Source organism: Wyeomyia smithii, chromosome 2 (genome assembly GCF_029784165.1).
Source record: "Wyeomyia smithii strain HCP4-BCI-WySm-NY-G18 chromosome 2, ASM2978416v1, whole genome shotgun sequence".
In the NCBI taxonomy this organism is placed as follows: Eukaryota; Metazoa; Arthropoda; class Insecta; order Diptera; family Culicidae; genus Wyeomyia; species Wyeomyia smithii.
This window is the reverse complement of record NC_073695.1, coordinates 10,871,212-10,888,140: the sequence shown is the minus strand read 5'-3', so window position 1 is coordinate 10,888,140 and position 16,929 is coordinate 10,871,212. Positions and strand designations below refer to the sequence as shown.

Here is a 16,929-nt window from a genome sequence, read left to right as displayed (position 1 = left end):
CTGTAAGGAGAGAGGAGGAGAGATAGAACAGAAAAAGAACATCAGTCCGGTAGCAACAAGCTGAATGGAAGTAATGAGTGGTACGTGTAGTGATTGTAAAGCTGCACGCTGGTTGTTGTTATCAATTAAATTGTACTAAATATTTTTCAGGGTATTTCCAGCAAGATTACATTGTATTTAATAAAAAAAGCAAACATTGATTTTTCAACTAGTTTTGTGCGATATTTGTAGAGATTTTAAATGTAAACTAGCTGCTAGTAGTACTAGCTAGTGGCTTTATCGAAAATCGAGAAAAAGTTTATCGAGTTTCGTCTTTTGGTAAGATTTTGTACGTATAGTCTGGGGCTTTGCCGATTTATGAAAATAAGAAAGAAAATAATATTTTGAACATACCTTCACACAATAGAAATTCCGAATAATTCTTAGTAGAATAATAAACTATCGGTAACCTTAACTGTCTGTTGCTCTTTTTTGTATACACTGGATTCTTTTTTACGCAATTGGTCCGCGCAAAAAAAGAATCACGTAGAAAATTTCTAATTTTATCACCTTCTTTTCTGAAAAAATTTAAGAAAAAAATTGTCTTTGGCCCCCCAGCACCTCAATCCGGCTCTGGAAACACCTGACCTTTTTCCCATTCTGAGAGCTTCTTTTTAATTGAACTAAAGGGAACCCCGCAGGATAATTTAGGACCGACAAGTGTTATGGCTAATCCATCCAATTCTAGTTCATCTCCTTTTTTATTCCCTTCGATGCCACGGTGCCTATGAACCCAGTAACGGTTTACCTTATTGCGTATAGCTAGTTGCTCAAGCATTTTAACACATTCTAAAACTAGTTTGGAAGCGCTAGTACCTGATTTCATTGCATTCAAGGCTGTTTGACTAATGGAAAAAAGTTGAAGAGGTTGTTTATAAGACACGACCGCAGAGTTAACGTAGAATACGACAGCCTGTTTTATATCAATATATTTCTTGCAACAGGTTTAAGAATACACTCAGTTGGGGATAACTAGCTCTCTGCTCCAGATGACGTTCACTTCTATAGCCGATAACGACAATGAAAAACATTTACAAGTGACTAATATGATAATATTCGTAGGAGTGCACTTTATAAGCAACTAATATTCACCACCACCCGCTTTCTGCTGCTCCAGAAAGAACCGTCCACTTTGCCGGTCATTGCCACGGTCAGCACCCAACGTCTGTGCGGTACCGGAACAGACTTGGAATGAATTAAACAGATAGCACAAGTAGCGCATTTCCTGTTAACTAGGTATTTTCTGTCGACCTTGTTAGGAAAAGCAAGCATTGAGCGACCAATCAGAGGTCGAAATCTGCGTTTCGACAAGACTTGATAATTTTCAATAGCACAATAGTTCTAATAATCAAACTACAATTTTCAGCGTTTGGGCGGGTGCTTAGATGATTTTCCAATCAATTGCAGTAAGCATGCTGGATATCGAGTGGAAACTGGCTGAGTTTAAAACGTTTGAAAGTGGACAATTTTCGTGACGCTCTCGAGGTTCTCGATTTTTGAAATTGTACCCCTGTGCATGTTGCAGTAAAACGTATTCTACGTCAAAATGCATATGTTAGCATTTTGATGATTATCCTTTGAGCAAATTAAAGTACATTTCAAAATGGAACAGACTTCAGTTTGTAAAACCGTGGACCATTCTCCCCCACTGAAAAGGTGTTTTTTTCCTAGTGAATGCTATAACCATAAACTTTTTCACTGTTATATTCTGCGAAAATACTGATAATCCGAAGCAGCATTCGGCAATCGCCAAGTGTCTTCACAAGCCATTAAATTTTTAAGTCATCGACGTAGACTAACTAGCAACCTTGAGGAACAGCACTATAGACGTCGTTGAAGAATAATAAGAATAGTAATGGCCCGAGGTTGCTTCTTTGGGGGACACCGGAGTAGTTACTAAATGGCGTAGGCTCGGATGTTCCTAATTTGAAGTTCAGTTGTCGATTAGTCAAATATGATTCTATCTATTTAGTGACATTCGTTGCCACGACTAGACGGTCCAGGTTTGTTAGGAAAATCCAATGGTAGACTTTGTCAAATGCTGATTTTAGGTCGGTGTAAGATGTGTCAATCTAAGCTCCCTGATCCATTGACTTTTGTCTACAGAAAGTAAACTGCACCAAATTTTTCACTGTCGATTTCCCCGAAAATAAAACCCATGTTGCTCTTGGGAAATATATGATTTTGCAGACCAAACAATTATTTGCTTACCTTTTCTTAGTAATTTAGTTCGCTACTGATTTGTCTGATTTCATCTGCTTCTAGTTTTCCTTCATCAGCAACAAGTTTATTGTTTGTATGTTGAATTACCTCGAAGACTTTTTTCGTTTTTTTTTTCAGTTTTCAAAAATATTATTCAAATAAAGAATAATTTTTCAGTTGAAATTGTTTTTTTTCTTTGATTATGTTTACATGGTATATTGACAACGAACAGGGCCGGATTTAGGCGGTGAGGGGCCTGAGGCAGATATTTTCGTGGGGCACTCTTTTCTTAAAAATTTAGACGTCAGAAAATTTTAAATTTTGAATCGACCAAAAAATGGGTCTCCAATCTGTTTTCACGTCTGGCCCAGGGCTAGGGGGGGGCCGGTGTCCGAAGGCCCGGGGCATTCGGCCCTTTTTTCAATCCGGGCCTGACAACGGAGTTATCGAGATGAAATTGAGGCAGCAAAGAATAAAATTCTGATAAAATTGAAATAAAACTTAGTAATACCAAGTTTTTTTCTAAATAGATCACTCTCACAGCGACCCAAAATATTGAATTTTAGTGATATCGTCCAGGTGTCTGCTGTATTCCGTACTTCCATTTTTGATAATATCACTGTGAGTGACATGCTTTATTATTTTCTGTACTTGAGTGGATATTTTTTAACTCCACTTTTTACGCTTGCTGCTCTGCTACACTGATCTTCGTTCTTTTTGCCAGTATTATCACCCATTCCATTACAGCCAGGTTTTTCTCACGCGTGTTGATTTTTTAAATAACTCGAAAACGGTACAAGATATTAACCTCATTCCAATCACGTTTTCCGTTTTTATGCGGTTCCGTATAAATTTTAGGGGGGCGGGATACGAGGCATATGGAGGTTAGGCATAGTATGCTAGGCATACAGACGCGAGGCATAATGGAAGTGGAGCATAATGGATACGAGGCATACTGGCACAAGGCATAACGGACGCAAGGCCGAATGGACGCGAGGCCGAATGCGATGTTGCACGATCGCATGGGATCCTATTATCGTGACTATGTGTCCCGGATTTGCAACATCCATATCAGAATGTCCATCGAAAAATATGTTGCACGTTTGATGATTGACAAAAAGCGTCATCCAATGAATTGTATATTAAACTCAGATATGGTTTACTATACGTATGTAGTTTAAGTGTAACTACATTCCTAAAGAGTTTAGGTTGGGCATAGAATTATTTTTCAAATCATGCGGCGAAGACGCATAATCGAGGGCAAGGGAAGGCAGCGGCACTAAGTCGCCGTGGTTTCCGCAGTCCGAGACTGCCGCCGACTCGCCGTCGGAAGCGGCAGCCTCTCGCACACAAACGACTGATCTACTGGTTTGCTAGGTTTACTCAAACAGAGTTTCTTTCCCTTAGTTAAGTCCGAACGAGCGGTAACGAGTAAGGATAGCATTCGCTCAAACAGCGAGTCATTCGAAGGCCGCGAGTGTATTGCTTTCCAAATGTCACTCTGAAGCGAAATACATGCTATTAAAAGAGGGCTGTGATGATGACGACGATAATACTATATTCCGGCTCACTTCCCTTCGGCCTTGAGTCCATTCGGCCTCGCGTCTATTCGGCCTCGCGTTCCATTCGGCCTTGCGTCCATTCGGCCTCGCGTCCATATACCTTGTGTCCGTATGCCTGCCGTCCGTTATGCCTAGCGTACTATGCCTCACGTCCGTATGCTTAACGGGGTGTCATCAAATTTTAGAGGTATCCCACGTAAAAAAAAACCTAACTGCGGCCAGTTTTATAATTTAAAAGGAATTATTTTTTGTCAATTGAGGTATCTGTAGAACTCAATTTGGAAAAAGGGATTAGTGGGGGGTTCGACAATAAAACTTAGGTTCGTTGCCACTGAGAGCTACGCAGTCTCCATGTGCTTCGGATTCGGCTCCGGTTGTAAGATCGAATCGTAGTAGAATCAGGGTCGTTCGATGACGAAGGACTTAAGCGTGGGTTGATTCTCAGGCCCTTCTTTGACGCTTCCTTCTAGTTAAACTTTATAATACTGTGAGTAAATTTTGAAAGTAATTTAGTGACGAAACAGGGTAGAAGGACTCGAAGCCCTTCAGAGAATTAGAATAGGCGATACTTGGTAGGAGGAACAAGGGTAGTATAATACTGTGACTAACTCTGGACAAAATAAGCCCGTTTCATAATAAAACTGGCCTGAGGGGCACATAGTTGAAATTTCGCTAGGGAACTATAATTGGCGGAAGTGCGGCATACAGCTTGGATTCTATTAAGATTCGAGTCCACGACCACCCGCTTGTCGATTTGTTCCAGATAACTTACTTCTCGAGAGTGGGGGGAGATGCACCGCCCTCCTCTCCAGAAGCAACCTATATTCCACTCCCACAGACGTTTCGACATTCGATGCAACCTTCCGTTGCATAGTCTGAAATTGCATTGAAAGTACTCAGCATTTAGTTTTCAAGGGAAAAATAATTTAATTTTCTACATTTCTACACGATATTTGACACATTGTTTCTTATTAGAAACAACGACGGCCGCATTTAGGCCATATTCAAAGTGAATAGTAGAGCAGAGCAATTAGGAGTGATAGGGCTAGAAAAGGACAGGAAGAAGAATCGGAAAAGATAATTGTTTCACTCCGATTCTGGTCAGCAGGGCCAGGTTTTTTAAATAAAATTATGCTTCGGTCAGATCTGTGCAGACATTTTTCAAATACGTGCACGTACTGTGACCTCGGTTTAGTTTCGGTTAAGTTTTTTCAATCATAATTGTTTCCTCATAAAAAACGACTTATAAGCAACGGCTAAATACTAATTTGAAAAACTGGAACTTCGAAGGACTTTTTTGAAATTTTGTAATTTGCCTTTGTAAAATATTTTAGCCCCGCGGTTGAATCGCGGTTTTGATATAACAAGTCCGGGAAACCCCCGGGCCTTCAGTTTCGAGGGGACTCTCTAGGCCTGGACCAGACGTGAAGACAGAGTGGAGACCTTTTTTTGCTCGTCACCTTTCGGCGAAGTGTTAAGTCATTTCGAAAATTGAAACTTAACCTGGTTTGGCAGCTAACAATATTGAATTTCGAAAAAAATGTCCACCTATGTGGATCGATAAATCTAAGCTATAAACAAGGAGAGAAAAAAATGTCCACATTTATTTTTTTAATTATCATTTTTGATTTGACTGGAGCTTTGCACATATATTCCTAAGAGCAAAAGATGTCATTCTGTGCTATTAGTAGTTTTTTTTGTTGAAATATGATAATTTTTGAGAAGGTATCATGCAAAAACAATGTAGATAACATTGGCCAACAAAGGTGCTTTGCATAGCTATTTAACCGTTCCTGTGAATCTTGGTGCACCTACACATTTCAAAGACGTGGTAAGGTGATAGTGTGTAGAAGCCAACACGTGGTCACAACGTGGTCGACTACGAATGTTCAGTGCCACAAAACTCGAGAATAGTTAATGCGTTATCTACGAAAACACTATCTTATGTTTTCGTCACCATAACAAACATGATGATATGTTTTCACAAGTGACGCATCAACTATTACCGAGTGGTAAACATTTGAAAATTTGAAGTCGACCATTTGATGGCTCGAAGTCAGTCATTTTTGACTTCAACACACTTCTACCTTAAAAGCTTCCACCCACTCCAACGTGAACGTCAACCGTGCGCCTCCTTTAACTGTTGAATCGATGGAGACGCCAAATAGCCATTGCACTGCGTACTCGGGAACGAGTTTAGAGGAAAATTAGGATCTAGAGTGCAAAAGTAATATTCCATAGAAAAACTTTATATCACAAAATTGTGCAGTATGAAGCGTACATTTTCTCGATAAAATCCAGCATTTAACTTTTTTATATTTTTTTTTCTTTTTCAAATAACCGGTTTGGAGCTATTTTACTAAATCACAAGCGCAAAACTACAGGTGTAGTCTCAATGCTCAAACTGAAAAAATTGAAAGATTATAGCTATTGAACCATTCCTGTGATCTATGGTGCCCGTAGCCATTTAAAAAACGCGAACGTAATTCGAGCGCCTCCTTGCACTGTTGAATTGATGGAGACGCCTAGTAACCATTGTACAGTGTTCTAGGTAACGAGTTTAGGGGAAATTTGGATCTAGAGCTAGATAGCAATATTCAAGAGAAAAACTTTCTTCTACAAAGTTTTTACATATGAAGAGACGGTTATTTTTATGTAATCACAAACTAGGGTGACGAACATTTTCTATGCAATTAGATATCTAACTTTCGTATGTTGTACCTAGATAGAATTGAAGATTTTTTTGCATTGTTTCTATTCCGTAAATTTTAGGCAACTTTGTAAACAAAGTTTTTTTCTATCTTTTAAAACAACCGATTTAGAGTTACTTTTCATATATCATTACAAGGTGACAATGACACAATTTTTGCCATCATGAATTTTAAGTACTAAAACGAAACCTTTTTCTTCAATGTATTATGTATCAAATATTTTTTGAAAAAAAACTGAAATAAAAAAAAACCTAAAAATCAAGTAAAAACCCACTATTTAACTTCAGAAGGTGTGAAAATATGTTTCGAGCTTCACAAGTGTACAGTTTGCGAGTTTTGATGCAAGCTATGCTTATCATGTACTGTCCATATTCTGGATTTCATCTTGATAAGTTCAAAGATAATTTGGGAGCATATGCCGAAGAACACGGCGAGCGTTTTCACCAAAATATTGAATGTTTTAAAGCGCGTTACAACATACAAGCCAACGAGGGAATGTTGGAAGACTATATCGATTCTCTAATAACAGTCTAATAACAGCAAACCCGAGCGTAGAGTAAAAACGTGTTAGAAAAAAAAAAAAAAAAAACAAAATATCTTCAATAATTAAATAATTTGAAAAGCTTACCATTCAGTTTTTCAGTCAATAAAATCAGTTTTTTTATGAAAACTACACAATGTTAGCTAAACATTGATAAATTTGGAGTTTTAGAAATGGAACAAAAAGTTAAAATAATACAAAATAGTTTGTGCATTTTCATTTTTTACAGTGTATATTTTCAGGAAGGACAAAATTATGATCTACAACTCTGCCGAGGACACTCTACCGATCGAACAAACGGTTTTAATTCCTGAAATATACTACTCATTAATAGGCACACGGAGCACGAAGGATTAATAACATGAAATATTTTTAAAGCCTAAACGGTTTGTTTGCTCGTTATAGTGTCTTTAGCAATGTCCATACAAAAAATATACACCGTGGAAGAAAAGAAATATTTAGAAAATTTGAACTTTTCTATTTCTCTGTGTTCAAACAACTATCAATGTTCAATTGATTTTCGTATTAACCGAACGACCAGTTTAAAAAAGCGGATTATGTGAGATATTTAATTTTCAGTAATGTTTTTGAGTTAACTTTTTTTTAAATATATTTCTTCTTGAGCGTCTTAGTAGAATAAAATTTTGGTAGTAGAACTGAACGGAAACATAATTTATTCTCAGTATTCAATTTTTTTACTATGGTGTATGTTTTTTCTAGAAAGATAAAATTACTGTGTACAACTTTGCCGGAGACATCTTACCAGTCAATCAAACCGTGGCACATTTTTTTTTAGAAAATTCTAACATTTTTTTTCTCTTATTTCTCCATGAACGGACGATCAATGTTTCGTTAAAACTTTGTAGTTTTCATTAAAAAAAGAACAGAATTTAAAACAATGAGTTTTTTAAAATTGATATTCTGAAAATCCTTTTTTTTTGTTGAAAAAAAAATTTTTTTCTACTATGTTTATATTTTAAAGATACAAAACTATTATGTACAAATAGACTCTTTTCGAAAAAGAGTTGTGATTCAAAAAAATAGCACAAAATGACATCTCTAGCTCATTGCAACATCTGCGCAAAGTTTAAGCCAGATCAAATACAACCAATTAAAATGGTTGCCAATTTTTTTATGGAGTTGCACTTTTGGCGAAATTCTGCTTATTCGATGGAGACGCCAAAACTATAAATAACCATGCACCTCCATTTCAATTCTAGAATATATCTTATCTTTATACTAGAAAAACGTCACCATTTTTTTCTTCATGCATGTCGTAATATTTTTAAAAAAAATATTAGCATATTCTCCTTCTCAAAATTTACGACAGGCTTAAATGAAAACCAGCAGCAGCAAAAAAATAATCTATCATGTCACGTATCCTGCACTTACCGGGTTGTAATTCAGAGGGGCGCGGCTCACGGCGATCGCGGGGAATCCGGAGGGCTGCGGGCTCGTGGCCTGAACGTACCCTACGCTGTCCGCCGCGCTCGAGCTGTACATGTCGATCGTCGGGCCGGGCGAGTTGGTGTTGGTGAAGCCGGCGGTTCGCGCGGTTGTCGTGTGCGGGGATGCCGGTGTTCCGTAGCCTTGTGCTGCTGCGGCCGCTGCCGCCTGGTAGTTGTTCATCACTGCGAACGGAAATCGCGTAGGTTAGTTACGGGCGTGGTAGATTAGGTAGAACATGGCGACAAAACTCACCTGACAGGGCTTGTGTTAGCAGTGGGGTGTTATTGTTTGGTGTCAACTGTCCATTTGTGATGTCCACTGGAAAGAGTTGGAAAAAAGAGAACAAAGAAAGAGGCTCAATTAGACAAGTGAAACAACGAGCTTCGCTCTCACTAACATGTAGTAGAAAAGAAAAACAAAGCTTGTATAGGAAAAATTCAAGAAAATATATGTTTTTGTGTGACAATCCATTTCAGTTTAATGATCATGTTTTTTTCGGCACAAGTTTTCTTTAGCCTTCGTACGAGGTAAAGTTACGCTCTATCCTGAGGAATAATTCTCTCAACCTTTTCTTATGTCCTTAAATCTAGTCCTTAATCGCATCTCACATTTTGATTAGGAAAGTTTGTTCATTATCTCAACTTTCTGCTCAGGTCTCTTGAGTTTCCAACGATGCTACAGCTGCAGGGGGGAGGTCTATCTACCATATCTATCATCGATAACTATACACTAGCGAGTTACCTGATATCAAGAAAACAAAAACTCATCCTACAGGAAACAAACGAAAGTATAAAACACCTCCACGAATTTACAACAAACGACTTTTTGACTCTCATACGCAACTAATCGCCGGATGCGCCCCATTAATTCCCATTAGCTTTGTTTGGCTGTTAGTGTGCACCTTTGCCTCGGCCGCCACTTACATGACCGTCGGAGGGTACGGTCAGTCTGCTAGGGGTGGCTAGAGGGAGGGGGTCAAGGCAACGTTAAAAGTCTTGGAAAGTTTATCTCCCAGCAGAGCCCGTATCTTGCGACCGCTACGGGCGATGCGATGCGATGCGAAGGGGGGGAGTAAAAGGCGTCCACCGAATTCGTAACACGCACCGCAGCAGCAAAACAAAGAGACAGCAATTGCAAATAAAAACAGATTCCTGGCGCCGGTAAACTTTTGCCCCTTCTCCCACTTGCCAATCTGTCCACCCTCCGCTTTTCCGGTGAGCCGACGGATATCCAGCATATCTCGATCGTAATTTCTTTTGGGAAAAAAAAACCCTCTAAGAGGAAGAAAACTTTCTATTTTCCGCCACTCACTATCGACCTCCGGGGGCCTTGTCCCGTGTTCCGACTGCTCTGACGGCCCGGAAACATTCGCCCAACTTGGAAGAAAAGAGCTGCCGGCACAAAGGAAATTGTTTTAATACATTTAATGTAACGTGATATTTTGCCCGGTAAGGGAACAAGGCTCATGCCTGTGTCTAACACGACGAGGGTCGCGCCAAACAAGGCAGTACTACCTGCCTTGCTAGTACTGGTGTAACTTTCGGTTGACATTAAAGTTTTACTATGCTGCTGTGGCGCGTCGGGATACTGCTGCCTGCAGCAGGAGATGCAAAAGCTAACAGGTAGTTTGGCAGCGCGTTGTCGCTGGTTTGTTGCGCTTCTGAAGGGATGCTTTTTTGCTCTGTCCCTCTCTCCCTCAACTGGTTTACTTTTGATTTGTTGTGGACAAGTTTTGTGTACTTTGGCGAAGGTTCTGGTGTAGGAAGTTTCTACCCAATGCTGGTGGGTAATTTTTTTTGTTATTGTAATTGATATTGGTGAGCTTGTTTTAGCATAGTAAAAATTTGAAAACCTATAAAAAGTAAAAATATTGGCTACTGGACTTCAAATTCTCCACAAAAATAACTATGATTTTGAAAGTGTATCAAAGAGTTTTAGAAAATTGTGAATTGTTATTTCCTAATTGAATAAATCTGTGAAGTTGATAATTTTAGTACCTGAAGAATTTAACGGTTTAGTACCTTCAGATAATATTTGATCAAATTGTGTTTGTTTTTGAAAAAAAATCGTCAGTTCTTATCTTGAACATTGTATTTGTACTCACAATGCTGAAAAACAATGAAAATATTAACAGATGACGTACTGTTTTTCGTAGTAGAAGTTCATAAATTTTCATGGAATTTTGGCATCACGAATCAATTTTTCTTTTTTTTTAAATTTCTTGACTAATTAGTTTTTTTCAGTCATTGCAAAGGGATTGAGATGAAGAAAAAAAAAAGGTTTTTCTCATAAAACATTCCTTTAAAGCTTCGATACAGATGTCACATCCTAATTGATATTTAGATGCAAACTATCAATATGGCTAAGGTTATTCTATCCGACCGAAATTTTGCGCATGAAATGATCCTGCATTTGACGTCCTGCAGTGACTCTGAAAATTCAATCTTTAACTACCTTGCCTGCTTATTTCAGCTTTTAAAGACGAACCTGAATTTTATTTTATATTTTCTAGCATTTAATAATTAAGCATTACTAGCTATTCAATGTTCATTATTCATTCTCCATTCTTCATTTTTCATTCTTCATTCTTGATTCTTGATTCTTGATTCTTGATTCTTGATTCTTGATTCTTGATTCTCGATTCTTGATTCTTGATTCTTGATTCTTGATTCTTGATTCTTGATTCTTAATTCTTGATTCTTGATTCTTGATTCTTGATTCTTGATGCTACATTCTTCGTTATTCATTATTTATTATTCATTATTTTTTATTCATTATTCATTATTCATTATTCATTATTCATTATTCATTATTTATTATTCATTATTTATTATTCATTATTCATTATTCATTATTCATTATTCATTATTCATTATTCATTATTCATTATACATTATTCATTATTCACTATTCATTATTCATTATTCATTATTCATTATTCATTATTCATTATTCATTATTCATTATTCATTATTCATTATTCATTATTCATTATTCATTATTCATTATTCATTATTCATTATTCATTATTCATTATTCATTATTCATTATTCATTATTCATTATTCATTATTCATTATTCATTATTCATTATTTATTATTCATTATTTATTATTCATTAATCATTATTCATTATTCATTATTCATTATTCATTATTCATTATTCATTATTCATTATTCATTATACATTATTCATTATTCACTATTCATTATTCATTATTCATTATTCATTATTCATTATTCATTATTCATTATTCATAATTCATTATTCATTATTCATTATTCATTATTCATTATTCATTATTCATTATTCATTTTTCATTATTCATTATTCATTATTCATTATTCATTATTCATTATTCATTATTCATTATTCATTATTCATTATTCATTATTCATTATTCATTATTCATTATTCATTATTCATTATTCATTATTCATTATTCATTATTCATTATTCATTATTCATTATTCATTATTCATTATACATTATTCATTATTCATTATTCATTATTCATTATTCATTATTCATTCATTAAGTAACGCGAGAATTCTTCCAATTCGGCGTCTTCGAAGGTTTTTAGTTTTTCATCACGAGGACAGTGTCAACATCTGAATAACCATTCTAAAAGTGAGGGAACCAATCACGGCTCGTTGTTTCAGTTAGAGTAGCACTTTTGTTAGCTTTTTCAACTCTCGATGCACTTAAGCAGCCATTTTCTTTGAGCTAAATTAGAAAAGTAGCACTTTCCGTGAGAGACGCAATGTGAAGCCATAATAAAATTACGAACGCCAGGATTCAGCTTGGTTTATTGCGTTTTAGAAATGTTAATATTTACCAGCATTTACTGCTAGCGCCATCTATTGTTAAATAGCAAAAACATCGTTGTGCACCTAACACCTCAACCACAGACAGACGTCCAAGCAAGAACAAAATTGATCGAAAATTCTGTGTAAATTTTCAAAGAAAAATGCGTTATAAATCACTAGTATAATAGTGCTGCCTGGTGACCTTATCGCTACAATACATTTTTTTTCGCTGGTGTATGAGTCTGGCGTCACTGGTAGCGCTATCTGGTTACGGATTGCTACTTTAAAAATCTTTACACAAGTTTGGAACTCAGCTTAGACGTCTGTCTGCGCCTAAACACATTCTATACCGTCGTGATGTTTTTGAATAATGAAAAAGAGATCGATCTCTTTTGAAATGTGTCGAATGTTTCCAAAGTCTTCCATATTAGTTACGAAAATGTTTTAAAGCGAAAAAAATTTTTGGCTTACCAAAGTTGGAGCTTATAGGAAAGGAATGTAGTTGTTGCGGTATATCGAGAAAAAATTAGGCGAAAATTACTGCACGAAGTTTGAGTTAATTATATAATTATAGTTCTAGCACAGACTAACAGACATAACACGTCGAACAAATTTTCAATAAAATCATCTTTTGGATGATTCCAGTACTTCACGTTAGTAACACTCGCACCATCTGCTGTCGTGTTCGCGCTGCGTCATGTATTTCGACATCAGCGCCAGCGTTACCGCATGTGTCAAATGGGGAACTACAAAATTTGTATGAGATTGCATGACAGCGCCCCAGACGACGTTTTCGCGCGATGACTGTTATTCGATTGAAAATTTGAAATGAACGTTTTTTGCGACGATGGAGCTAGGTTCTAGTGTCACGTCTGTTAGTCTGTGGTTCTAGACTACATCGAAAACATCAATCGGCCATATCTCCGAAACTACAAATAACCCAATGTAGTTTTTTGCTTTTCTGTTAGTCTGAAAGGTACACTATCGAATGGCTCCATGGAAGCTTGGATTCTTTCGCACTTTTTTGAGTTACAATTACAATAAAATAACCTTTAAAAACACTCTTTTTTATTCAAGGATACTGTATATAATAACCAATATATCACAGGAAAATATTTCTTGATTTACTGTGTTATTCTAAATTTTAAACAGTCATGTTTAGACATTGGACGGTCATATTTAGACATTAGAGTTGAATATATGAATAAAAACTGTTTCTAAAAAGCCTTTACAGAAAAAGTCTTGTAACTCTGAAATTTGGATTTATATAGATTTAAGGTATTCAGAAAACAGTTTCCTAATTGAATTCTACCCAACTTTGTGGAAAAACTTATTTGTCTAGCAAGCCACTTTCAAAAGTTAGGTGTAGCGCCCCCTATATGGTAAAAATTGTAATTATTGTCATTTAAGTATATGAAGAACAGCAGTAAACGAAGCAACTTTCTAGAAGATATGGATAACATAGGATTTGAAAATATAATTTTGCCGTCCCGTTTTCGATTTGGTCCCAGTGTGCAGCGTCTACATTGATTCTAGTAAGAAGGAGACGCATAGTTTATAGTTTTGATTGAGGAGTCTGGAGTAATTTTGTTCAAATCTTCTTTTTAAATGGCCATACTACTTTTGGGCCCAGCAGGTGAACAGATTTTATTCTGAGTTGCACGTTAACAAACTGCAATGTCAGGAGTCAGTTTCCTGTAAATTTTCTTTAAAAAAAATGAAAAATATATTAAAAAAAAAAATTTAAAAAAACAGGCAGTAAGTGCACATATTTTGTTTATAAAATATGAAGAAATTTGTAATAGAGAAATGTTCGAACAAATGATTTAAAATTTTTCTGATAAACATAAATAAACAGAAAATGCAAAATACATCAAATTGGCCTTTTGTGGTTGAAAGCAAAAAAAGTTTCTGAATTTCAAATATTTTGCAAGAGACGACTTATGAACAGAAAAGAATCAAAAATTATAGTCACAACTTTTCGTCGAAAAATTTATATAATTGTTCCCGATTTGCTCCGATATCATCTGCTATAAAAATTTATAACTCATAATTTTTACAACGTAGATTCAAAATAAATGCATAAATTCATTGTAAAATAATCAAATTTTATTAGAAAATCAGAATCGGTTGAGTAATTGACATGGCTTGACTATCCCGCTTCTAGCAGCAACTTTACAGACGCCACCCTGGTAGGGGGGAGATGTAGCGTACAGTTTCACTAATCATGCCATCAACGTCATGAAATAGCAAATTTTGACGTTTTCCACGATTCAGTTTTAAGCCTCTATAAATAAAATCCAAAAAAAACTGAAAACAAAATGTTCAGCACATTTGTGAGTTTAAAATTTGTCACTCTGTAGTCAAACTCCAATGATTGTCGCGTTTCGAAATTCGACTTTCCGAACGCGACCTCACAGGAATTTAAAGCACTATTATAATAGTTAGTAAGCATTGGCATCATTTTGCGGTCAGAGGCCCGCTTGGGAAAATTTGCTGACTGCGTGTCACGAAACCCATTCGACATTCATCCGAGCCTAATAAGTTGGTGTTTCGAGTGTGTGTATAATTCCGGGCTGCGTCGGCGAAAAATCCCGCTTGATGATCCCGCTCCCGATTTCAGTCGTTTGCTGAATCGCTTCGAACTAAGCAATAAATACGTGATTTTCGGATACGGTGCGCTACGGTGTTGTGTACAAGACTAAACTAAATGAAAATTCAAAACTGCTCTGCCTTGTGTTACATTCAACAAAACCACATATGGAATCACAAACCTTTCAAACCTCAAAGAGGCACAGTTCCGGTTGGGTGCGGAACTAAACAAACCGCTAGAGCCTAGGTAAAGAATAGAATACGGTTTAGCTATAGAGGAACATATTAACCTAGTAGAAACTCTTCTGCACTGAACTAGAACTGGATTTGTTACCCATTACTGGTTTATCTGTACAAAAGTATCCTATTTAGGCATAGTGTAGTGTAATATCTGATAACTAAGTTGGATGTTTGTTTGGATAGAGGAACTGTTACCAATTGCTTTTACTTGGGTGTTACCTAGTGTTAACGTTACTTCCAGTTAAATAAACAAACGTCACTAAAGAAAACTGTTTAGTTTACTCTAATTTGGCACCAATCTAGGCCTAAAGAAGTAGTGAAAGGATGGTAGCTTGTCGCACAAAAACATAGCTCTAGGGGCTATCTACAAACTAGTTGTAAACATTGGAAATTAAAATGGAAAAAACAGTATCTATTCGATTATATGATCTAAAGAATTAACTCGGGTGATGTTCTGGAGGGCGGAAGGTGGAGTGGTTTTTGAGGACTGTAAAAGGAAAGGTCGTTGAGTAAAAATCACTAGACTATGTCTGTTTATATATATGCCAGACTAGATTCGACAATGAACGAAATATCACTCGAAAATCACACACGATTAAATAGATTTGTTACTAAAACGATGTTTTTTGTTTCCGATTAAAATCTGAACTCCAAACACACACACAAAAACGTTTCTTTTCATATTGTTTGATTTGCATTTTCCTCATGAGGATATTCTATTCTATTTAAAGAGATATTTTTTTCTAAAATCTCTACTATTTTGATCCATTCTATTCTCTAACAGTGTTGATTGTTTTATATAAATGTTGAAACGAAGCACAGCTTCTTATCTAGTTATGTTATTCATATCAGTTAATTGTTTTTTCTTGTTCTTAGCCACGTGAGCATATAAAGATTGTAAGCAAACATCAAACCAAAAGTCACTCTTCATCTCAGCTGAACAGAAAAAAAGAACGTCAAACCGAAAACAATATCGCACGTATTCTTTATGTGGGCGAGCAAATTGACAGCGGAAAAACAAACGTCAAATTTGTTGACAGTACAGATTACCGAACAGTACACGTCATTTCAGTTACTTGGCCGTCAATTATTGCTCGCATCAAACTTTAACGAAAAAATAAGAGAGAGAGCATAAAAAATAAGGTCACCACTCTGCATCGTTTCCGCTAAATCTACCTATCTATCTAGCTATAAACTAAAGCCACCTCTAGAGAACCTTCCGCCGAGAAAAGTGGGAACACAAACTCCGAAATCAAAAAGTTTGAAGACGACAAACAAACGAAATTCGCAAATTTCAACAACAGCAGAGACACAAAACAATGGCAAGATATATTGGAATCTAGTTTTTTTTTTATTCAAGTGGCAGAACATTGTAATACTGTATAAATGTGTGTGTGCCTACACGAGCACACCTAGAAAATGGCAAACAGGAAAAACAAACTAACTCGAAATCATCACAGCTCTAAGAATATACGTCACTCCCCCTGGTGTGTAATATTTTTCAGTTCTCGATTTGTGCTCATCTGGATGTTTTTGTTTTCCGCCTGTCCGGTTGTCACAATCATGTTATTCGACGGCTTCTGCTGTCTCTTTGCTTCTACCCTCGTTTCACGCTGTTCCCTTCCTACTAGCGAAGTAAACTCTACGCTTCCTTTTTCGTTCGCTTCGCACTGCCACTCACTGATTGTTTCCCCCCTCCGGACACCGCGGACGGCCGGGGTTATTGGTAGCCGGCTGCCACCCGCTTCTCGGGAAATATCACTTCTGACACTTTTGATTCCCGA

The 16,929-nt window shown here is 36.6% G+C and overlaps 1 protein-coding gene across 2 annotated transcripts in view; it reads right to left on the bottom strand.

Moving 5' to 3' along the window:
* The window catches only part of LOC129726076 (RNA-binding protein Musashi homolog Rbp6), a 1,668,991-nt gene that overhangs the window by 34,350 nt on the left and 1,617,712 nt on the right, over positions 1–16,929 (bottom strand). For both annotated transcript variants that reach the window (XM_055682685.1, XM_055682686.1), the window contains 2 exons: positions 8,757–8,822; positions 8,448–8,686 (listed from right to left, as the gene is read on the bottom strand). In XM_055682685.1, coding sequence (XP_055538660.1) covers positions 8,448–8,686; positions 8,757–8,822 — 305 coding nt within the window. The remainder of the gene's footprint in view (positions 1–8,447; positions 8,687–8,756; positions 8,823–16,929) is intronic.